Source organism: Sceloporus undulatus, chromosome 4 (assembly GCF_019175285.1).
Source record: "Sceloporus undulatus isolate JIND9_A2432 ecotype Alabama chromosome 4, SceUnd_v1.1, whole genome shotgun sequence".
NCBI classification, from domain to species: domain Eukaryota; kingdom Metazoa; phylum Chordata; class Lepidosauria; order Squamata; family Phrynosomatidae; genus Sceloporus; species Sceloporus undulatus.
In genome coordinates this window covers 53,192,732-53,217,180 of record NC_056525.1, presented here as the reverse complement: position 1 = coordinate 53,217,180, position 24,449 = coordinate 53,192,732, and the positions used below count along the sequence as shown (strand labels likewise).

General features: G+C 42.0%; 2 protein-coding genes and 1 long non-coding RNA gene across 6 annotated transcripts in view; 2 read left to right on the top strand and 1 right to left on the bottom strand.

The window, feature by feature from the left end:
• The window catches only part of HSD11B1 (hydroxysteroid 11-beta dehydrogenase 1), a 20,628-nt gene extending 3,807 nt beyond the window's left edge, over positions 1-16,821 (top strand). The window contains exons 3-6 of the mRNA XM_042465763.1: positions 891-1,002; positions 5,090-5,275; positions 12,819-12,962; positions 15,445-16,821. Coding sequence (XP_042321697.1) covers positions 891-1,002; positions 5,090-5,275; positions 12,819-12,962; positions 15,445-15,665 — 663 coding nt within the window. The 3' untranslated portion in view covers positions 15,666-16,821. The remainder of the gene's footprint in view (positions 1-890; positions 1,003-5,089; positions 5,276-12,818; positions 12,963-15,444) is intronic.
• Positions 16,822-22,066: 5,245 nt separating this feature from the next.
• LOC121929343 overlaps positions 22,067-24,449 on the bottom strand; it is a 7,516-nt gene continuing 5,133 nt past the window's right edge. The window contains exons 3-4 of one of the 2 annotated variants that reach the window (XR_006103656.1): positions 23,416-23,490; positions 22,067-22,198 (exon numbers count right to left, since the gene is read on the bottom strand). This is a non-coding gene — a long non-coding RNA (uncharacterized LOC121929343). The other variant, XR_006103657.1, reaches the window with a different exon arrangement.
• TRAF3IP3 (TRAF3 interacting protein 3) overlaps positions 22,097-24,449 on the top strand; it is a 41,015-nt gene continuing 38,662 nt past the window's right edge. For all 3 annotated transcript variants that reach the window (XR_006103655.1, XM_042464808.1, XM_042464819.1), the window contains exon 1: positions 22,097-22,217. The gene's annotated coding sequence lies outside the window, so the exon portion shown is untranslated. The remainder of the gene's footprint in view (positions 22,218-24,449) is intronic.

Below are 24,449 nucleotides of genomic sequence, written 5' to 3'. Positions count from 1 at the left end.
TATTATTATTATTATTATTATTATTATTATTATTATTATTATTATTATTATTAGCTTTATTTATAAAGCGCCGTAAATATACATGGGTGGTTTCGGGATTCCTCTCCTACCCAGATAATTTTTTTAAAATCCCACTAAATTGAGCTGAGGCACCTGTTGATCAGTGTAAAATATGATGACAATAGTAAAAAAAAATTTTTTTCAAAGGACATAAACCTTTTGTGGCTTTCTACTAGTATACTGGGGTTACTCTAGCATAACTACATTGCATAAGCAGGTATCCAGTATCTATGCAACCATTTTGTCAATGCTGCACAATGGGTTCTGGAAGGGCACCCATGTGCAGCTGCACCAGTCATCCCAAATGCCAGTATGGGGGTTTACTAAGAAAGCTCCCTTCTGCTGTCACCCAAATGGATGCTTTTGCCCTTGCTTTGCATCATCTTGGCTTCCACATATATACACCAATAGGACTTTGTGCCCCACTAACTTCATGCAGGTTCTCAGCCATAGTTTCCAGTACTTTTGTGGAAGTTTCAAGCCTTGCAGTGGTGGTAGGGAGGGACTAGAGGTTCAAATGTCAAATCCTCAAATCCCCAGGCTTTAATGTTCATCTTTTAAAAACAACATTGAAACCAACTGTGTGTTTTGTGGGGGGTTTTTTCTTCAAATGAAGCTCCATGATCAGCTGCACAGTTTTAAAAAGCTACTTTTTTCCAGTGGAAATTCCCCACTGATAACACTGATCCGTTAAGCAGACAGACCAAAAATGTACTGTCCAGAGAATCCTTGTAAAACAAACTATCCAACTGTTTCTTTGCAGTAATTCAAAGAGAAGGGACTAAAAGCACAATGAACTTCCAGAAATCTCCCTTTTCTATCTTTCTTAGGTGGTCTTTCGGTGCTTGGAACTGGGGGCAGCCTCTGCCAGGTACATAAATGGCAGCATGGAAGACATAATATTTGCTCAATTGGTTGTGAAAAAAGCAGAGGAATTATGGGGTAAGCACAGTAAAGGAATGCTTTCTAGGTCAGACCCCAAACCTATCCAGTCTATTTAGGGATGTAAATCTTTATTTCATCTTCACACAATAAATAAGAAAGCACAAAGATTTTCTCCTCATTTTGAGGTGGCAAGGGTTTTTCTTTTTTCTGTCTCAGCAAGTGTGTTTGCATTTGCAAGACCCATTTTTGCTCAAAATGTTCAAAATTGAAAATTAGAAACTGATGTCTTGTATTATTTTTAAAAATAGACAAATTGGATGAAATTTTTGTTTTCTTTTAAGCAATCAGCCTGTCCCCCTGTTTTTGTTTGCTTGCTCTGTATGTGCTTAGTTTCAAAAGCAGGAAAGAATGCTAGATACTTTTCTGCAAACCGCAATGGGAGAAAAGATAGCACTTGATAACACACTCTCAAAATGGCGGTGGAAACCCCTGAATGAATTGGAGACTCAAAGCAGATTACAACAGTTGAAACAAGAATAGCTAAAAATTAACAGTATACAAAACTTAAAAATGTAATTAAACTATAATAAAACTGTTAGACTATAATAAACCATTAAAAAGAAAGCAATAAATAGAAAATCCAGTACATTTTGCAAGGCCCATATAGCTTGAACAATCAGTATTCCAAGGCCTGCTTCTTCCCTTAAAATACCAACTCTTTACCAGCCTGCAGAAAGATAACAAGGACAGCACCAGTCTAACCTCTCTGGGAAGGGCACTATAGTAATAGCAAGTACATTTCTATACTGCTTATCAGTGCACTTAAGCAGTTTACAAAGTGTAAGCTAATTGCCCCCAATAATCTGCGTACTCATTTTAGTGACCTTAGAAGAATGCAAGCCTGAGTCAAGCTTGAGCCCTTTTGCTGTTATTGAACTTATGGTTTGTGAGTGAGTGGCTGCAGTACAGGCATTTAACCACTGCACTGCCAGAGCTCACTACTACAGAGTAGTGGCATCCTCACCCCTGGTGTCACCCAGTGGGGAGGTACCAGCAGGAGTGAAGGTGGCCAAAAGAGCACACTTGCCTTTCTCTTTTGCCACCTCCATGGCCTACTCTTCAGGAAGATGATGCTGCCATGGCAAAGTCAAGAGCGGTATATTCATCCCTTCACACCTCACAGCAGGAGGAGGGCTTGACCAGGTGTCACCCCATTTCTGGAGTGTCACCTGATGCTGACTGCACCCCCTAGTAACACCACTGTTACAGAGTCTGGGAGCAGCCACAGAAGAGGGACTCTCTTTTGTTCCCACCAGATGTTCATGTGATGGTGGTGGGACAGAGAGGACAGCCTAGAAGATCTCAAATCACAGGCAGGTCTGCATGGGGGAATATGATTCAGCATCTCTCAAATTTAGGGCCTGAACAGGCAAGCCAAAATAAAGCTGCTTCGGGTCACTTTGGAGGTATGCTGTTTAAATTATTCATGTGTCCTAAGAGGCTGGAAGCCGCGCCAAAGCCACGCTCCAGTCCTCTCATCTCCCAAGAAAACCAAGCCTGCCAGATCTCAAAAGGCCTGTTTAAACAAAAATGTATTTGCCTGCCTGCGTAAGACCAGCAGTGAGGGGGCCAGTCTATTCTCCCATGGAAGGGAGTCCCACAGGGTGGGAGCAGTCACTGAGAAAGCTCTCCCACGTGTCCTTACTAGGTGAGTCTGGGATGGTGGTGGGACCGAGAGAAAGCCTTCTCCTGAGGATCTTAGGGCTCTAGGTGGTTCGTATGGGGAGATACGGTCTCTCAAATAGTCTGCTTTTACAGTGCTTTCCACAGTGGCCAAGTAGATATCTTCTTGGAGTCCACAGACTAGAGCTGAGAAACAGCCCTTTCCCACTGTTGTGCTCTATCAGCATGAACTCAACAGCATACTCTCTCCAGTACACCTATAGGTTCCTCAACTAGCCATGAAGTGAATGGTCCTGCAACTCGTCCTCCATGCATTTGTCTAAACCCTACCATTCTCACAATGACATCTTTATACGTATTATACTACACTTCTTAAGACCCTACAAATAGCCTAGCCATTGGTTAGGCTGCCTTGGGACAATAGGAGTTTTAATTCTTTCATTTGGAAGAAGCCCAAATGGGAGAAGTTCAATCCTATTTAAGCCATTTAAGCTGCAGTGGACACTGTATCTCATCAGTATCTGTTCTATACTTTTTCTTTTGGCACAATGAAATCATTGCTGTTTCACTACCAGCTGTTATAATGTCTCCAGGGTGGCAATTAAGGGTGTGCTTTATTCTCCATAACCATTTCATAATCCTTGTCCCTACAGGCAAGATCTTAAGTATGTTTATTCATGCTCCTTAGCAAGCATGCTTAGGACTGTTGTCTTTTTCCAGTCAAAGCCCTCTCACCCACTAGACATTTGTGCACTTGCACTTTGATACACCAATGGAAAATAAAATAAACAAATATTTTTATCCCACATTTTCTAGCCAACAGGGTTCAATTTCTCTGTAGGCCGTGTGTACTGTCACTGCTATGAGCTTTTGTTCTGCAGAGGGAAAACTATTAAGAGATGTAAATCTTCATCTAAAAATGCTTTCCAGTTGTAGAAAATCTTACTCCTTCCTGTATCAGGATTTCTGCCCAATTTAGTTGTACCATTTCTCCAGCCAGATTAAGTAGAAATGTGTGTGTGTGTGTGTGCTATCAAACTGCCTGTTGACTATGGCAACTCCATGAATTTCATAGGATTCTCTTAGGCAAGGAATACTCACAGGTGGTTTTGACAGTTCCTTCTTCTGAAATGCAAGCAACAAAACTTCTTCTACGCTGCCCTGTTCTGTTTGAATATGGACAGACTCACACTTCACCTGTGTCCTTTTGTGCCTACAGTAGGTTGGACAGGGTAATCTTGTTTTGTAACATGAAGCCGCGAGTGTGCTAAACAGATTACCCTGCTTCTGTGCTCTCCCCCACCCAACCCCCATAGATCAACATACCCACCACCCGTAGATCAAGTCACCATCCTGTCATCCCACTTTTATATTTTTTACAATGTCCCATTTCTTACAGTTCCTCCCTTTCTCCTCAGCTTACTTCTGTTACTGCAAATTTTGAAGTTCAAAGGTAGTTTGCACTTTGACTGTGTACTAGTGCTGAACTAGGGCGGAGCATTCACATGATCTAAGACCTAGTTCTGCTGCCCCACTGCCATCATGGCATGCACTCTCAATCCCAGGGGTGTACCCATGGGGGGGGGACAAACTATGGGCACTGCTGCCAAGTAGGAATTTTGTCCCTGAAATGAAATTTTCTTTTAGTCTCAACTTCTAACATTCCAGAGTGAGACAGTGAAAACAGTTTACATCTAGATACTATATTTGTGTTTGAATTCCCTTGGCAATTTTGCCTACCCCTTTTCTTTGGATGCCTAAACTCTATTTCTAAATGCACAACTAAAGTTACTACAATGCTTAGACATTTTAGGATTGAAGGAAAATTTCATTTTTGGTGGAGAGAAGGATTCCTATTGCACAGGCAATACCTGCATAACCCTCCCCATAGCTACATCCTTTCTCAACTCACTTATGGCATCCAATATTGGAAGGTAAGCAGGGTTGGACCTGGATAGTACTTGGATGGGAGATCTTCAGGCAGAGCTAGAAAACATTCCTGTATGAAATCCTGGAGAGTTGTTTTCAGCCAGGGTCAACAAAATTGCCATTGGCACTGCTCACAACTGGAATGCAATCCACGAGAACTTCTCTGATATTTATTTAGGCTCTTGGGTTGAAACAAGTATCTTTCCTTGTAATATAAGATCATCAGGTGAGGTAAACTTGTTGACAGATCTTTTGGGCACATACCTTGTTGCATGTATTAGGGAGTAACCAGCACATTCTATAGAGTATCCTCTACCTAAAAGTCCTCCAAAGCTATTTTAAAAAAAACAACAGGGCCAGCTCAAGATAAGCAAACATCAAAGGAAGACTTAGTTCTGTAGTTTCCATGCATGTTATAATCCAAGTATCTCTTATTTTATTAATTAAGCAGAGATGCCAGGTTAATTGATCGTGACAATGTCCATGCCACCATCTATCAATGTGACTTAAAACAACCCTTTTCCCTTCTCAGGAAACCTAGATATGCTTATTCTGAATCATATTGGCAGTTCCTACTTCACATTTTTTGACAGTGATGTTGGGCATGTGCAAAAGCTCCTGAACATTAATTTTCTAAGCTATGTGAGCATGACAGTTGCAGCTCTTCCCATGATGAAGAAAAGTGGAGGAAGTATCGTAGTAGTTTCATCTATGGCAGGTGAGTATGAACTGTGTGGAAGGAAAGACTTGCATGTGTTGCACAATAGCTATAAACACACATGATTGTGGACCTGACAGGTTGCAGCTTCCAACTTTATGTAGACCTAGCTCCCACTTCACACTCTAGAAAATGTGCAGACCACTGCATTTGATGATCAGATCACAACTTTAATGCACTTAAAATGCATTCCATCAGAGAAAATTATAATCTCTGAAGCAGCTCTAAATAGATGTTCATGCTGCTTAGCAACAGCAGAGGTAAAATGTTTTTCAGAGCCATGAATCTGATGTCAAGTTCCTGTGTAGTACACATAATATATCCTTTGTGAGTTGTTTGGATGTTTCCACACAGATAATCATAATCTCTCAAGAAACTCTAGATAGATGTTCATGCTAGTTAGCAACAGCAAGGGCAAGATGTTTTCCAGAACTGTGCTTCTGATGCCATTTTCCTATGTAGTATGTACAACATATCCTTTGTGAGGTGTTTGGCTGTGTCCACACAATTATTCCATATCCTTTAGTACTTCTGGAATTATGAACTCTGGTCCCCTTTTCCCCTTTCTCGGTTGTGACACAATGCTAACTGAATGGCTATGGACTAATTAGAAATATATCTTGTCTTGGGACAAGGGACTGTATTAGATGGTATTCCCACTAAAAAAAGTGACTGAACAAAGTCACTTCATAATTACTGTGGGGCAGGGTTAGCTCCAGACCTTTTGCTCTCTGAGGTAAAGGCCAAGGTAGTGCAACCACACCTCCATTCCACAAACAGGTGCTGACTGTACTGGCAATGGAATTTTACTTAGACTCTGGTGATGGGATGAGGGTTTTCTGCTACACCTGAGGCCACTTTATGGTGTGCAACAGGTTAAGTGGTACACATTGTTCTATCGTTGTAATGTGGCAAGGGGTGGAGGCTAGAAGGCTCAGCACAAGCTGAGGAGCTTGCACTGACATTCCCCAGTAGTTGCCATCTGTGCCAGTTACCTCACTCTTGACTAATACAATTACCTCACTCTTGCCTAAATTGGGGCCCAATTTTATTTGCCACTCACACCCTCTGGGGCCACACAGACTGCCAAAAACCTAAAACAAGATCAGAAGTAGCAGGAAGTCTGCACAACAGTCTCCCTGCCTGAGCTAGCCAGGGTGGTCTCGGGGGTGGTGTTGGAGTCTCCTCAGCTTAAACTGCTGTAGGACTTCAACATCCTTGCTGAGGTTAGGGTGTCAGGAGTGGCTCAGGACTTCATGGCTGCCATGACAACCATGAGGCTGTCCCCAGTGGTATCTGGTCCCACTCATGCTGCTGGGCACACTCTGACCTTGTGTTTTGTCCAAAAGAGGATGCCAGAGATCTGAGAATGGAGGAGCTTTGTACAGTTCCATTATCATAGACAGATCACTTTCTGGTCAGGTTTAGACTTGCTGCAACTCAGAGCCTCTGCAGGGGTGGGGGGCCCATTAAGATGGTCTGCCCCTGGAGGCTTATGGATCCAGATGGATACCTTATCGCTCTTGGGGACTTTTCTGCTGCCTTGGCAGGTGGTCCTGTCAAAGCCTTGGTTGATCTCTGGAATGGAGAAACTACCAGGGCAGTTGACATTATCGTTCCTAAGCGCCCCTTCCCACGGAGTGGAGCTAAACCTGCCCCTTGGTTTTCTAAGGAGCTGGCAGCAATGAGATGAACAAAACAGAGACTAGAGCGACAGTGGCAGAAAACTCAGAGTGAATCTGACTGCAAACAGGCTAAAAACTAGTTGAAATATATATGGTGATGCAATAAAGGCAGCAAAAACTGCTTTTAAAACTAAAACTATTGGAGCTGCACAGAATTGCTCAGCTGAGCTTTTTTGAGTGGTTGAGGATGTTACGATCTGGTCCTGAGGAGAATGTAAGCCAATTAGCAGCTCACTGTGAAGAATTTGCTCACCATTTTGCTGATAAAATTCCTCGAATTCGCTCTGACTTAGATGCCAGAGTTGATTCAGTTTTGTTGGATATAACCTTGGCTCCTGCTTGTCCATTATTGATGGCTACGTTTCAGTTTCTGCAGCCTGAGGATGTGGACAGGATCCTTGGAGAGGGGAGAGCCACCACATATATTCTGGACCCTTGCCCTTCTTGGCCTATTAAACAGGCCAGAGGAGGACTAGTGGGATAAGGTAAGTGATCAGTGCCTCTTTACAGCAAGGCAGGGTCCCAACACACCTAAAAGAGGCTGTGGTAAGCCCTCTTTTGAAAAACCCCTTCCCTGGATCCTACTGCACTAGATAGTTACAGGCCAGTCCCCAATCTCCCATTTTTGGGCAAGGTGCTGGAATATGTGGTGGCTTCCAGCTCCAGGCGTACCTGGATGAGACGGATTATCTAGATTCATGTCAGTCTGATTTTAGGTTATAGGACAGAAACAGCTTTCATTGCCTTGGTTGATGACCTACACAGAGAATTGGACAACAGGAGTGTATCCCTGTTGGTTTTGCTGGACCTTTCAGCGGCATTTGATACCATCGACCATGATATCTTTCTGAGCCACCTCTCTGGGATGGGGCTTGGAGGTACTGTTCTACCATGGCTCCGGTCTTTCCTGGAGGGACACTCAGAAGGTGGTGCTGGGGGATACCTGTTCGACTCCTTGGCCACTGGCCTGTGGAGTCGCTCAGGGCTCAGTCCTGTCCCCTATGCTTTTTAACATCTACATGAAACTTCTGGGACAGGTCATCCAGAGTTTTGGAGTAAAGTGTCACCTGTATGTGGATGATACCCAGCTCTATCACTCCTTTCCACCCAATTTCAAGGAAGCTGTTTCTGTCCTAAACCTGTGTCTGGCTGCTGCAATGGACTGGAGGGCAAATAAATTGAAGCTTAATCCAGACAAGACAGAGGTGCTCCTGTTCAGTCAAAAGACAGATCCAGGAATTGGGATTCAACCAGTGTTAGATGGGGTTACACTTCCCCTGAAAACACAGATTCATAGTTGGGGGTACTTCTGGATTCAGCACTGAGCCTGGAAGCCCAGGTATCAGTGATGACCAGGAGTGCCTTCACATACCTAAAACTTGTGCGCCAACTGCCCTCCATTCCTGGAGAAGTCAGACCTGGCCACAGTGGTACCTTATTATTATTATTATTATTATTATTATTATTATTATTATTATTATTATTATTAACCTTTATTTATAAAGCGCTGTCAATTTACACAGCACTGTACATAGAAACTTTTAGTTAGATGGTTCCCTGCCCGCAGGCTTACAATCTAAAAAGACATGACACAAAAGAAGGGAGAGGTGGTGGGGAAGGGGATCAGGTCCAGCAGTTCTACTCTACCTACGAAGCCTGGACCGAGGCATATGGAATGGAGGAAGGGCTTACGTTCTTAATGGATGGTCAAAAGGAGAAGGGAATGACAGTAGGGAAGGGGGAAAGTCCAGCTCATCTGCTTTCTCACATAGGCCTCTCTCTCCCTCAAGATGGTGGTTGGAAGGAGGGCTCTTTGTGCTTCAGGTGGGGCCTGTAGTTGCTGGCCTGCCTCTCTCCCCCTCAAGATGGTGGTCGGAAGGAGGTTACATGCCTTGGTTACATCCTGTTTGGATTACTGTGATGCACTCTACATGGGGATGCCTTTGAAAAGTGCTCAGAAACTTTAGCTGACTCAAAGAGCTGCAGCCAGACTGTTAACTGAAGGTGGCTACCAGGGGCATACAACTCCCTTGTTGCAACAGCTCCATTGGCTACCAGTCCATTTCCAGGCACAATTCAAAGCACTGGTTTTGACTTATAAAGCCCTATATGGCTTGAGTCCAGGCTATTTGAAGAAACATATCTCCCTGTACAAGCCCCCAAGAATATTGACGTCATCAAGAGAGGCTCTTCTCTCTGTCCCACTACCCTCAGGCATATTTGATGGGAACAAGAGAAAGGGCCTTTTCAATGGCTGCTCCCTAGCTCTGGAATTCCCTCCTAGGGAGACCAGAACGGCTCCATCCCTGCTGCCCTTTTGGCAATGTTTCTGTGCTGCTAGGCTTTTGCATGACAGGGATGCTGTTTTGTTTTTGTTTTAAAGAATTTTAAACTTTAAATTTTAATAATGTAATGTTTTTAATTGTTTGAATTGTTTGTTTTTTTAAACTTGTATTTTGCATATTTATAGTGTTTTAACTTGGACTGTTTTAGATTTGTAAGCTGCCTTACAAATAATAATAATAATTTTGGGAGGGAAAGTCATTTAAAAATGTTAAATAGTGCAGAGGGATCTTGTAGCTTCTTCACAAAGTGAACTGCACCTCTTGAATGCTCCAAGGAGTAGAAATTCACCCTTTTCTGTGGCTTAACAAAAGAAAAATTGGGGAGTTTGGAGGGGTAAGTGGTCACAAACACAGTTTCAGAGGGTGTCCTTGCTCACCCCAGCCTAATGGTAGAGTCATCCCTAATGTGGAATTTACCATAGTTGGATCTAGCCAATATTGGCTACAGCAGAAGAAGATGTCAAATCAACAGATTCAGAAATGCCTCCTCAGCATCAAGGACTTTTCAGAAGAGACAACTTTTCTTTTTAAACATGTCTCTACCAGAAGCATTAGAGCTCTATGGCAGAAATTAACCAAGGGGTGTTTACGGAACCATCTAGCGGATTTAGTCAGCTAAGGGAAACAAATCTGTTTCCATGGCAAATCTCAGGAAGACATCTCAAGAAGTAATGAAGCTTACAGCCCGAAACTAATGTGGGGATACTACTTCCAAGGCTAGCATATGGAATCAAAAGGTGAATAAAAAGGGTACTTTGGGGCAAAGAAACAATTTTCCTTTCAATTCAGATAGTACCATGGGACTGAACCATGTATGGAAGTGAGTTCAAAATTTGACTGAGATTCCATTTTAACTGTATGTTTTGGGTACACAGACACAATCTGACATTCCAGTCTCTCTTTCCTAGATTCTCCAGTATGATGTCGATTGCCATAGCACAACACAGAGGCCCTACCTTCCCCTTTCAACTTTCTGACTTTACCAGTGTTCAGTACTGAGTGCTTCTTTTCCATTCCCACTTACCGTGGTGGTGGGGTGCCTTCAAGTCATTTCTGATTTATGGCAACTGCAAGACAAACCTATCACAGGCTTTTCTTGGCAAGATTTGCTCAGAGGGGGTTTGCCTTTACCTTCCCTTCAAAGCTGAGAGTGTACTTTGCTCAGGTCACCCAGTGCATTTTTGTGGGTGAGCCTGAATTTGAACCCTTGTCTCCACAGTCACACTCCAACATTCTAACCACTATCCCAAACTGGCACCTTGCCATGATGCAAACTCTTGAGCTCTATTTTTTAAAGCCATTGAGATAAATTAACTCAGAATATTTAAAGGCAATTGTGTGTGTTTATTGAGAACTGTGTCTCACTAAGTTAAGTATTAGTTATTCATAGTGAAATAAATATGCATAGGATTCTGGCCACTAAGGTACTGTTAGGATCTCAGGGTTATAAAATGGAAGCCCTTGCTAGGCAGACAGGATTGTACTTCTAAAAAATGTGATTCTGAACAGATCTTTAGAGCCTAAATACTTTAAAGGCACCAGGTCCAGGTGAACTAAAGGTATGCACGTGCACGTACACACACACACACACACACACACAGAGAGAGAGAGAGAGAGAGAGAGAGAGAGAGAGAGAGAGTTTTCTTTATTGCATTTCCAGAGCAGCAGCTGCTCTATGGACCTTCTCACACATTGGGGGGGGGGGGGTTTGCAGCTCAGATCCGCAGTCACTCCTGTTCTAACAATGCAAAGCGTGATGTTTTTCCACACCAGATCCAGTCATTCCTGTCTAGCAATGCGAATTAAGGTTAAAACGTGATGTTTTACCACACCTGGTTACCTTGCTGTTGTCCTTCAGAAGTGAGGGGGAAGGGAAGTCAGTTCGAGTCCAAGAAAGTCACCTGATGCAGATTCAAGCAAAGGGGAGTGAGTGCACATTGTATTACCACACCAGAGCATACTTTGAGGGGTCAACAATTCAAATAGGCACCTTTGCACATGCTCAGTGGGGCTCTGGATGCTGTCCTCCTTCCCTGCCCCCTCCTTAGCTGTCATCCATCAGGGTGAAGAACCAGTCAGGGGAAGATGGGATAGGTCACTGGGGACAAAATTGGGAGGCAGGGGCAGTCAGAGGATGATGGGATAGGTCGCTGGGGTCAGGATTGGGAGGCAGGGGCAGTCAGAGGATGATGGAATAGGTCGCTGGGGCCAGGATCGGGAGGCAGGGGCAGTCAGAGGATGGTGGGATAGGTCACTGGGGCCAGGATCGGGAGGCAGGGGCAGTCCAGAGATGATGGGGTAGGTCGCCTGGGGCAGGACTCGGGAGGCAGGGGCAGTCGAGGATGAGTGGGATAGGTCGCTGGGGCAGGATCGGGAGGCAGGGGCAGTCAGAGGAGATGGGATAGGTCGCTGGGGCGGCGGATCGGAGGCAGGGCAGTCAGAGGATGATGGGATAGGTCGCGGGCGAGGATCAGGAGGCGGGGCAGTCCGAGGATGATGGGATAGGTCGCTGGGGCGAGGAATCAGGGAGGCAGGGGCAGTCAGAGGATGATGGGATAGGTCGCTGGGGCAAGGATCGGGAGGCAGGGGAAGGCAGGGGATGATGGGAACAATGGGATGGGTTGCAAGGTGGCAGAGGGGCGAGATGGCATGAAGGAGAAGGAGGGGAATGATGGAGCAGGATGCAGGGGCCAAGGGGGTGGCATGGGAGTGCTTTTCCACAGCAGACCAATTCGCAGTGCAATCGAAGTGAGCTTCAATGCAAATTCTGTGAAGTCCCTTTTTTCCGTTTTTACCAAAATGAGGGGTCACTTTGGAAACACTGCTGAAGCGCCTCACAAGGCGCTCCCATAGAAATCAATGGTGTCTGATAACACATTCACTTTACGACATGAAACCACATAGTTGGAAGTGCAGTCACGTTGGAAATGAGCCGGAACTGGGCCAGAAAGCCACCCAAAAGCTCCGTGTGATATACTCCTTAGTCAGAGGGGTGGTGGTGAATCTGCTCTAGGGTTTAGGAACTATTCAGGGTGCTGAAACTATGTGGTAGATTGAGATTGAAAGGAGTTGTCCAGAGTGCTGAACCCAAACAAAAACCCCAAGGTGATTACCCTATTGCCAATGAAGCCACCAGCCATCAGTATTCTATCAGAATTTGTTTGTTCTGTAGGCATGGCTGACCATAGGCAGAATTCCCTATCACTATTAATAACCCAAATCTCTTTCTTGCCATCTCTTTCTCTCATACACATAGACAGAAATCAGTTCATCTTGAAAATGTTGAAAGATATGGAATATATTTTAAAACTTTCTTATCTCTCCAGTTGCATCATACATTCAGGGTTTGAGTGCTCACATAATTTGGAAACATTATATAAACAAAATAGGAAGTACATGCATGGGAGGAGAAAAATGTTTCCCAGGGAGACAAAATCAAGAGTCACTTGTGCTTTCTTGGCCACCTAGAGCTACATTTCCTTACCCTTCACTATATTTTTGCTTTATTTCTAGGGAAAGTTGGTTTTCCACTTACTGTTCCCTATTCTGCAACTAAGTTTGCCCTGGATGGATTTTTCAGCTCTTTGAGACAGGAATTTGTCATGCAGAACACCAATGTTTCCATCACACTGTGTATCCTTGGACTCATTGACACAGGTAGAAATGTTCATCATTGCTATCATTCAGCCCTCCTTTCCCACTATGCCCCCAAATCCTTCAGATTTCAACCTCAATAATCATTTTTTCTTCTGATCCAAATCATTGCACATTATGGTGCTATAAAATATTAGTGAAGAAGCAATGCTCACTTACCTCTTTCTCAAGCAGAGATTGCTCATAAATTACACTGAGACAGATGTTTGTTGATTCTGGTGAAACAAGATGTGGAAATTGCTCCAAAAAGTAAGCCTTCACAGCTATGATATAGAATTGTTTGTAGGTTGGAAGCACCCACCTCCACCAGCAGAATATAAATTAGCTCCCAAAAGTTTGTTAATTTGGCATTCTAGCTGGGATTGATGCACTTTGCAGTCCAAAGATAACTAAAGCGCACCAGGATGGGGAACGCTGTCATAATTTATTTAAAACAGGTGCTGAAAAGAAGAGTAATTTTTAAGGATATATTTCCAAGCCTGGTGACATGTAGGCTGAACAGACCAGCATTTAACACTGGCCTTGGGCCAAACTGGGGGTACGACATCTGCATGCCACATGCACCAACACTGCCATGACATCAGTGTCACGCCGTGCACCCAACAGCATAGCGGGGGATATTATGGTGCTCCTTTAGTGCTGCGTTTAAACAAGCTGTGCCAAAGGAGCTAAAAGCTACCACTGCTGAAGCAAGTGCGCCTTTTTGCCAGTATTAAAAGGAGCGGCATTTTGCCATTATTTTTAGCACTGGCAAATTGGGAGATCGCGGCTGCAATGTGTAGTTGCTGCAGCCCTGATCCAGCAAGGAAAGGGGTGGCGGGACCCTGCTCCTTTGTGACCATCTGTTGAGCCTCTTAATCTCAGGCTTCTCTTCAGTACAGACAGGGCTAGGCTTGTAAGGTCAGTGAAAATAGACAAATGCAATTGCCTACACATGCATGAAAACTCTTTAAACCGTAATTTCTAACAATTACTTTGACTGTGCACAATTGGGGATAGCAGTTAAAGAGGCACTAGGGCTCCCTGGCTGGGAATTCTAAATGTTCTCCCTAAACTGCAAATCTCAGGATTCCATATGATGGAACCATGGCAGTTAGAGTGAAATTAAAGTACTAAAATTGTGTAGTGTTAAAGAGCCCCTGAGAAAATTCAGTGACATATTATTTAGTAGAGAAAAGAAGTTCATTTCTGAAATATACAGTGCATCCGTGTCATACACGGCTTCCAACATACGCTGGAAGCGGTGTCATAAATAAGCTTTGCGCACCCCGGAAGAAGTAATGGCCCATGTGACTGCAGCACCTGTTTAAATATTTGAAAGGATGTCATATTGAGGAGGGAGCAAGCTTGTTTTCTGCTGCTCCAGAGAACAGGACCTGGAACAATGGATGCAAGCTACAGGAAAAGAGATTCCACCTCAACATTAGGAAGAACTTCCTGACAGTAAGGGCTGTTTGACAGTGGAACAAACTCTCTTGGAGTGTAGTGGAGCTCTTTAAGCAGAGGCTAGATGGCCATCTGTCGGGAATGCTTTGATTTGGATTTCCTGCATGGCAGGGGGTTGGACTGGATGGCCCTAGTGGTCTCTTCCAACTCTATGATTCTATGAGCATGTGTGCAGCACCACATGTGGTGGGCAGCGAGCACAAGCCCCATTACTTTCAATGGGGGTCAAGCTTATGCATTTTTTCTTTTACACCGGGGGGTGGTGGTGGTGGTGGTGGTGGTCTGGAACGGATACCCCACGTAAGAGAAGGGCCGCCTGTACACCTAAGGCCCCCCCCAAAAAATAATCCAGTTTGAGACCACTTTAACTGCCCTGGCTCAGCAATAGAGAATTCTGGGAATTGTAGTTTATTGTGGCACCAGAGCAATCTGAGAGAGAAGGCTAAATGTCTCACAGAACTATAGTTCCCAGAATTCCCTAGCATTGACCCAGAGTAGTTAAAGTGGCTCAAACTGGATTATTTCTGCAGTGTATTTTGGACCTAGGTGAGTTAAGTGGTCAATTAATTTTTTTAACTAGCATTCACTAAGGCTGTATTCATTTATCTGAGATTAAGTTTATTGAGTTTATCTCACGGGGCTTGTGGAAAGGGGCAAAACGGAATGAAAATGGGGCAGAATGGGGGGGAACGCATATCATCTCAAGGGCGAATACCGCCAATTTTGCACAGCAGTTGATTTTGAAGAACTGTTCAAGATCGTTCTTCAAAATCGGCTGCTATGGGATGGATGGGGAACGGACTGGGGACTCCCAGTGGCATCAGCAGTGTTCTCCCATGCAATAATATGCGTTTTCCCCATTCCACCCCATTTTCATTCCTTTCTGTTCCGTTCCGCTCTCATTCCCTTTCCCCAAGCCCCATGCAATAAACTTATTACTGAACCCATTGGGGTTTATTTCTGAGTTAGCAGATCAGTACAAGAATGTACCCTCTCCAGCAATGAGGGCTACTAAATCAAGATCTTTTTCCTCCCTTAGAAAGTGCCATGAAAGCCACTTCTGGTGTTTTTACATCTCCAGCGGCACCAAAGGAAGAATGTGCACTAGAAATCATTAAAGGTGGAGCCTTACGTCAACGGGAGGTTTATTATGAATATAAATCTACAAAGATCCCTCTATTAATCAGAGACTGGGCCCCAGATCTTCTGGATTATCTCATCAGAAGAAGCTATAATATGGAAAAATTAAAACAAGATTAACTGAAGTTTTATGATGCTTTCAGTTGTATCTCAGTTTCTCATGTTACATTACATAGAGCTGTGGTGTTGCAGCCACAGCCCTTTTAAAGCTCAGGCTATCTCTTAGCTAGAATAGATGTAACTCTTCACTAAGTTTCTTCTTGAAGGTAGCAACACATAATTTCAGCAATTCTATTCCTGCTGCCAGTCTTCAAAACCACACATTTTTTGAAGGCTATTTTCAATTCGGGACATATTCTGTACAAAATTAGCATGTGGTTATTTTGTGCAGAAAACAGCATTTTCTGTGCAGAAAAAAAAATTCCTTGCAGTATTTTCTGTAAAGAAAATGTTTCAACAGAGAAATGTTAATTCCTGCACAGAAAATGCAATCTTCTACCCAGAAAATACTGTTGTTATGCAGACTAAATTAGTGTTACCTATACAGAAAATAGAATTTTTGAAAACAGAACAGTTTTCTGCATCGACATATTTTCTATGTAGAAGATTTTCCTGTGCAGAAAATGTTACTTTCTATGCAAAACAATCATATGTAATTTTTTTCATAGAAAAAGCCCCAGATATCAACAATTCTCTTCAGTGCAGAATTCTTCACATCAGAATTTCTCAACACTCAAAAAACACGTTTTTGACCATTTTTCAAATATTTTGAATTCTTTCCATTTCTATTTGCTAGTGTGATAGAGGATCCCATAAACACTGGGATGCAGTATACTGTTACATAAATAGCTAACATCTATTCCAGGCTGCATAGTTCATTTATGGAATAAGGCATAAAACATGAATAGCAGATAATTAAGTGCCTTGGAAAAACTCATGCTCACAATATATGTTTGGCATGCTCCTGAGCAATTGCTATCAGGAAGCTTTTCGGGTTTTGAGCAAGATACTTTAAAGCAAAACAAGTCATGAAGGAGAAAGTCTATAAGAAAAGAAGTTATAATGGAGCACTGATGCAGTTATACAGAGAAAAAGTATCTAGAACACTTAGAAATCAAAGCTTGCCCACACTGGAGATTTAACCAACTCTTTCCTCATAACATTTTAAAAGTTTCATTTTTGAAGTTTGTATTTTAAAATGTTAATTGTATGTTTTTATGATTAAAAAAATGCATAGCTGTAATGTAAAGTCAAAGGCTTTCATGGCCGGCATCCATAGTTTTTTGTGGGTTTTTTGGGCTATGTGGCCATGTTCCAGAAAAGTTTCTTCCTTCTTAAGATGCCAGCCACAGATGCTGGCGAAACATCAGGAAGAAACTTTTCTGGAACATGGCCACATAGCCCGAAAAACCCACAAAAAACCATAGCTGTAATATTTAATATATCAGTGCTTTGCACTTTAAAAACTACTGAACCATCTAAAGTCAACATGATCCATATTTGGAAATACTGGTTTTTTTAAAAAAAATGCATTAAAATTATATGAGTTAGAATTTGTACAAGATATTCTGAGTGACAAAGTATTTATGAGAATTGTCCACCAAGTTCATTTAAGCTCTAGCTCCCTATAATGGAGCAGAATAAGATCATGGATTAAAGCTCTTCACTCCCTTATTTTAAAATATTTGTAATTTCCTCCTTCAATGAATATGGTTTGGTTTTTTTCTTATTTAAATATATATTTAAAGTTTATAATACAACCATTATGTTACTGACTGTATCAGCAATGTGTTTGTGTTGCTACACCTTTTAAAGGGGATGTTTTGTACAAACAATGGCTCCCTCTCCTGGTGAATGAAATTCACAGGCAATACATACCAATGAGCTGAACCTGGAGCACGACACCTTTCAAACTATCCAGTCTTCTTCCATGTTTTGAAGGACTTGTACAATGTACCTGTATAATCTATTGGTGTTTCATGAAACAGGGAAATGGCATGTTGCACCACAGTTTATAGGTAATTATTAATGTAAACATGACTTGAAATATCAGAAAGTACTATATTTGCTACTATTAGTGTGGTGTAGTGGTTTGAGCATTGGGACTAACACTCTGGAGATCAGGGTTCAATTCCACACTTGGCTGTAGAAACCCACTGGATAACCTTGGGTGAGTCACACAGTCTCAGCCCCAGAAAATCTTGTGATTGGGTTCACACTTAGGACAGCCATAAGTTGGAAACAACTTGAAAGCACATAACAACAAATTATATTTGCTCCATATCACCCAGGAAAACTCTGATAATCTAGGATACTTTAGTTTTCCTCTCTAACCTTTGCAATATTCTTGGTATTCTTGTGTGTAAGCATGCCACAGAGCAAAGAAATCTAACGTTCTTGCTAGGGAGCGCACAATTATTTAAAAAGTCACTGTATTTCATGCTCGTCCCAGGGAATGGGTGTCCAGTTCTCAGAACCCAATGAGACAATACTTTGATCACTCTAAAATGGCCAGTATCTCATTCAAAGACCTATAATGCTCTTTACCATGCAAGCAGTGTCCCTGAGGCCACAAGATACAGCACAAAATACAAGTAATGTAGTACGTATTATATTTGCAAGGCTGGAGAGAGATGTAAGGCTGGAGAGAATCTGAGGATCTGTGAAATGGAATTCACGAGTAGTGCTTGGCCTGAATCCATACCTTCTGCCATGTTACAGATCCTCACATCTCTCTCCAGTTGTGTCTCCCTCCAGCCTTGCATCTTGTTCATTTGTTACTTGTCTTATATGAGATGTGAGGATGGAGATCTGAGAGACTAACAAGCAGAACTGCCACAGCCAATGCCATAAAGGGGGAAGAAGGTGGCTGGCAAGAAAAAAAATCAGGCTTCGAAGGTTTCCAGATTTCGAATTTCCAGATTAGGGATGCTCAACCTGTAGTGTGAAAGGATCCTAAAATAAAGATTAGGATTGTTCCATGCTCAAGCCTTGCTTAATTATATTTGAACAGAAAATAAATAGCCTTTATTTTATTCCCACTTTTAAGGGATTCTGCCCTTTGTTATCTCTCATCCAGAAATATTTGAGCTCTGTGATGTTCAGTTGCTAGCAGAAAAGTGACCATCATTTTCTGATTATCAGAAATGTTGGTGTGCAGCAGTTCTCGCTCAGTCCTTTTTATTTTGATTTTTCTTAAATGCTCTTTATGCTGAAAAACAAACTATTCTGAAAAGCTAGAATAGGTTTTTTGTATCAAAGCATACAGTAGGTAGGTTATCAGAATATCAAACTTCCCTTTTCCAGGAAACAAATTATTGAGTCAGTTATGACTATATGGAAATTCTCCAGAAGGTGGTAGTGGTGGTGTTTTTAAGAGGAATTGGAGGAGGAAATCCACCATGTCTTTCTACAAGTCATGGCAAACCTTTTAGAGACTGAGTGCCCAAACTCAAAGGTGTTACCCGGTGTCAGGGGGGGGGGGGGACTTCTGGGGTCTGGATTCCTGGGGGCAGGACTTCCCCAGAGACAGCTGAAGGACCGGGAGGGCAGTGAGAAAAAGAGGAACAGGTGTGTGCCTGTTCCTACTCTTCTCCCACCCTCCCGTCTCTCCTCATGCCCTCAGAAATGGCTTCGCGTGCCAGAGAGGGCAGGAGTACCATATGTTCGCCACCAAAGCTATAGGCACTCTGATACTTTATAACTTTAGGAACATAGGAAAATACAACACATTTTCACCAAACCAGCAAAAGGGAGACTTTTGTGATAGCCTTGAAATATTCACATTCTAAGTGCACCAGACTTAATGTCATTTTTGAATGAGCATGAAAACAAATTGATGCTTGCACTGAAAGCAAAATATAAACATTAATTCAGTCATTCTTCATGAGAATTTTCTGTTATTTGAGCACAAAATGGCACTGACCACCACATCATACTGACACTGATTCTCCATTTCATCTAACAGATGTAGATTCTCTGTGGCATCATTGTCATAGGTCAAATAGTCTTCATTTTTGATTAGTATAATGTTCAGATTGCACTCAAGCTTTGAAAACCAACACTTCTAATTATGTAGTCACTCCTGTAGCTGTATAACAAAAACATAATAAAACTGAACTGAAAGGGAGAACCAACTTCACATCTCCATAAACCTGTCCCACATTTTGAGAAGAGTGGGCTCCTAAGGCATGCAGGTTACAGAACATTTTGATTTATTTATTAAAATAGTTATATTCCATCCTCTATCCAAATGTCTCAGGTCAGTGTATACTAAAATAAATTTCAGCACTTTAAAATGTAAAGTGGCATAGGATAATGTGTAGTCTTAAAACATATTAACCTTCATTTTTAAAAAAAATAATTAAAACATTAAGAACCATGTGTCCATGTACAAATGGGATGAAATCATTAGATGATTGCTGTCACTAGGAGAGTGAGGGGGAATGTCATCCCAGAAAGGGATAACACCCGGTGGGGCACTGACAAACCGCAAGGTTGTCAGTTCAATACCAGCTCAGGAGCTGGGGCTCGACTCAGGCTTGCATCCTTCCGAGGTCGCTAAAATGAGTACCCAGCTTGTTGAGGGCAATTAGCTTACAGGTGTAAATCACTTAGGGAGTGCTTAAGTGTACTGATAAGCAGTATAGAAATGTACTTGCTATTGCTATTGCAGGGGGCATGGTGCTGCTGCCAACACCCATCCCTTCTTCTTTCCTGCCTTGGCTCTCTCTCTGACGAATCCAATGCAGCGGAAGAGGTAGAGGGGTGAACACCCCCTTCCTGGGTTTGCCTCCACCTGGCTTCCTCATGAGGAAGCCACATGGAGTTGAAGGAGGGTCAAGCCCAGCCCTCTTCCATTTGGTTTCCTCATGAGGAGGGAGCCACTCAGAAATGAAGGAGGGATGAGCCTTTGTACTTCTTTTTTCAGGAGAAGTACAGAGCAGATTGCTTACCCATCTACTTTACTGGATTCTGGATTTAAAGGATACACCAGTCAGCAAGCTGGACAAATAATTTTCTTTTCTTTATCAAGCAAGTAGAGAACAGAAATAAGAAACCCCTGACTCTGCTGAGAAACAACTAAATCCAGTGCCACCTAGTGACTAGGCTGCACAATGATAAAGAAGTGTCAATATGCAGTATACATCTATGCACTAGATTACAACTGAAGCAGTCTTATTGTAATAAAATTCCTAGATAAACATCACTGCAACAAACCTTTACACGTTTCCTATTTAAAAAATAAAGCTAAGCTCACAAAAGAGAGTGAAGCACTGCTAAAATTTCAATAACAACTTGTATGATGAGTTTCAGTGTCCTCTCAAACTATAATCATATTAATTCAAAGGTCTTTAAATGGCAAGAAGGGAGCACTCTGCTGTTTCAAAATAATTAAGGGGTCCAATACAACAGAAATGTAGGAATGGGAAGAAAAAAGGGAAGAGAGGGAGGAAGATACAGTCCACAGGTCATTGACAGGCCCACACTCCACTTTTGTAATACATGAATAAACCCATGTTCAGTCTGTTTTGCATTTAAATCATGCAGTAAACAAAAATATTGGTACATTTGAACAATCTGTTTAATTTCCATGATACTATTGTTCACTTTAACCTGAATAGGACTTCATATTTACGTAACACTTTATAATGTTCAGAACATATAGGCATTATACTATGCTATACAGGATAGGCCAATTTTTGTTGTTCTGTGCCTTCAGGTCACTTCTGATTTATGGCACTCCTATCCCAGTGTATTTGTGGCAAGATTTATTCAGAGGAGGCTTACCACTGCCTTCCTCTGAGGCTGAGAAAGTATGACTTGCCCAAGTTTAACAAGTGGATTTCCATAGCTGATTGAAGATTTGAACCCTGCTCCCTGGAGTCATAGTCTAAAACTCAATGACTTCAATGGCTGAACAGGGAGCCAAACCCTGATCTTTGAGAGTCCTAGTCCAACACTGAAACCACCACACCACACTGAGCTGTTAATATTATCTTATTGTAAGCGTTGAGGAGTGGGAGGCATGAGTGAGAAACACTTGCATAAGAGTGCATAATGAATTTTAGGTAGAAGCTACATTCATTAGAGACATCTGACTTCAAAGCTGAAATGTACAGCTTTTTACAACCATGTATGCCATAATGGCCAAGAATAAATAAGTTATTTTCTTCTTAAGGCAGGGAGTTCTCATTTCCAAAGGTATCACACTTGATTCAGTCCCAGGGTGCTAACCACAGTTTCATGGCCAAAGCAGACTCAAGGTACCAGGGCCGATAATATAAAGTCAGCGAAGATTTATTTCTGGAGTCTCAGTATACTGTCGGTCATACAGACCATCCAACCGCAGCAGGTTCAAAGGACTACAGCATGAACTTGCTTACAGAGTTGGGTTTCCTGTCACTCCCTTGTCATATCAGAGTAAGACAGAATGAAAAGGAGAAGAGAGGAACCAACCAGGCTGAAGTGTTGTGGCTTAGAGCATTTCCTGTTCTTTAGTGAAGAAAATGAGAAAAAAATGCAGAGCAGCAAAGTGAAGCCATCCAAATGAAGATGACAGTTGCAGCATGTTAGTACTTGATAACTAAACAGGCATCTTCTCAGCAACAGCAGACCTGGGCCGCTCAGATCTTGATGAACTCACTCCTGGCCTGCCACGGAAAAGCAAAGGTAAGAACTTCCATTGTTAGTAGCAACCTTCCATTTTAATTCTCAGTGATCAAAAATGGAAACACAGTCTTAACAACAAACTTTTTCTCTGAACCACTGCCAGCACCATTGACAGTGTGAAGTCGGAACATGAACGGGCATTACTTCCACTGCTTAAACTGGACAGCATAATAAGACCTGAGAGTGAAAAAAATTAATGTTGTGTGCATTCAGATTAGAGACAAACATTTTGGTCCCAAAGAGAAGAAGGAAGCCCCATAATATAATAAGACTTCATCACAGCACAGTTTAATGCACTAAATAAACCGAGCAAGTATTTTTCCATTTTTGTTGCTTGAAATGAGTTTTAAGCTAGGGTGTTTTTTCTCCAACCAGCTGCTTAATACAGAAACAGTGAATGCTATGGCACCAGGATAAAGTCGGTGGGCTGTTTGTGGCAAAACAGCCTATGGATTTATTTTTATTTATTTTTAATGGTAAACAAGTAATTTGGATGCCAAGGATAGTGGGAGAATAAATTTTAACCAATTATGTCTAAGCATGGTTGAGTATTTAAAACCTGGTTGTTCTTTTGTTCTAAAACCATACACAATTTTTTCAACACTGGAAACCAAATAAAACCTTCAAACAACATACAAATGAAACTCTGGAGTCACCAGTATTAGTGAGATATGTTCAATCTACATAGTTGTGGTGTAATTGTTTGTTTGTTTGTTTGACAGCCACAAGAAACTTAATGACACACAACTTGATTGATTTATGCAACTAATTACAACGAACAGTTTTTCATTACAGTGGTACCTCGGGATACGAAATACCCAGGTTACGAAATTTTCGGGATACGAAAAAATCCCATAGGAAAACATTGTTTCGGGTTACGAATGTTTTTTCGGGTTACGAAAAAACTTTTGGTGCTTTTTTCGGCTTTTTCGCACGGAATCGCGGCTTTTCCCCATTAGCGCCTATGGCAATTCGGCTTACGAAGGCTTTTCGGGTTACGAACGGTGCCACGGAACGAATTAATTTCGTAACCCGAGGCACCACTGTATCTCCCCCCCCCCCATCGTTCTGCCATTTGCCTTGAGGGTTTTAAGGCAAAAAATGGAGGAGGAAAGGGGTGCTATACAAGGGGTAAAGAAATGAATAAAAAAGGAAGTGACAGTTAAATAATATGTCCCATTTTGTAGCAAGTACTCACCAAAACATCTCAGGTGACAATATTCAAGTGATGAATCTGCATTAACATTAGTCACAGATAATACTGGAAAAGCCACTGGAAAATCCAATAAATAAAACATCAAAGACAATCTTGATGCAGAAAAGAAAGGAATGAAAAATTGAATAATGCCTGCACTCTTTGGGCAACATAAGAATTTTAATTTTGTGGTGCTACAGTTGGTCCTCCTTATCCATGGATTTTAATCCACATATTCCAGCATCCACAACTTATAATAAATAATAATAAATAATAAAAATTTTGTAGCTTTTTGTGGGTTTTTCAGGCTGTGTGGCCATGTCCTAGAAGAGTTTATTCCTGACGTTTCACCAGCATCTGTGGCTGGCATCCCTGAAGATGCCAGCCACAGATACTGGCGAAACATCAGGAATAAACTCTTCTAGAACATGGCCACACAGCCTAAAAAACCCACAAAAAATTATGGTTGCCAGCCATGAAAGCCATCGACTTCATTCACAATAAAACTTTTATTTTTATCCTGCTTTTTATCAAGACAATCAAAGCGGCATACAAAGATTAAAATACCTCAATATATACATAATACCTCCCCCCCCTTAAAAAAAAGTATTAAATGGTAAAAGGGTAAAATTAAAATTTTAAAACCAAAACAATAACCAATACCAATAACTGATAACCATGGGCCGAGTCATCACATGTGAGGGGAAATCTTGCGTGGCTGAGTTTTTGTTGGTTTTTTTATTACGGGAAGACATGCCGGAAGAGATCCGTCTTAATGGCTTTCTTAATTAGTAATTAATTAATTAGTAATTTGACGGATCTCATCTGGCATGCCATTCCATAAGTTGGGAGCAGTCCCCATCAGTCTGGTCTTCAAGGGCTGTAATAAATTCCTCCCAGATGACCTGAGTGTATGGGGTGGATTATATGGAAGCATGGGCCCAAGCCATGTAGAGCTTTAAAGGTGATAACCAACACCTTGTACTGTGCCTAGAAACTAATGGGCAGCCAGTGGAGTGATTTCAGTACTGGTAATA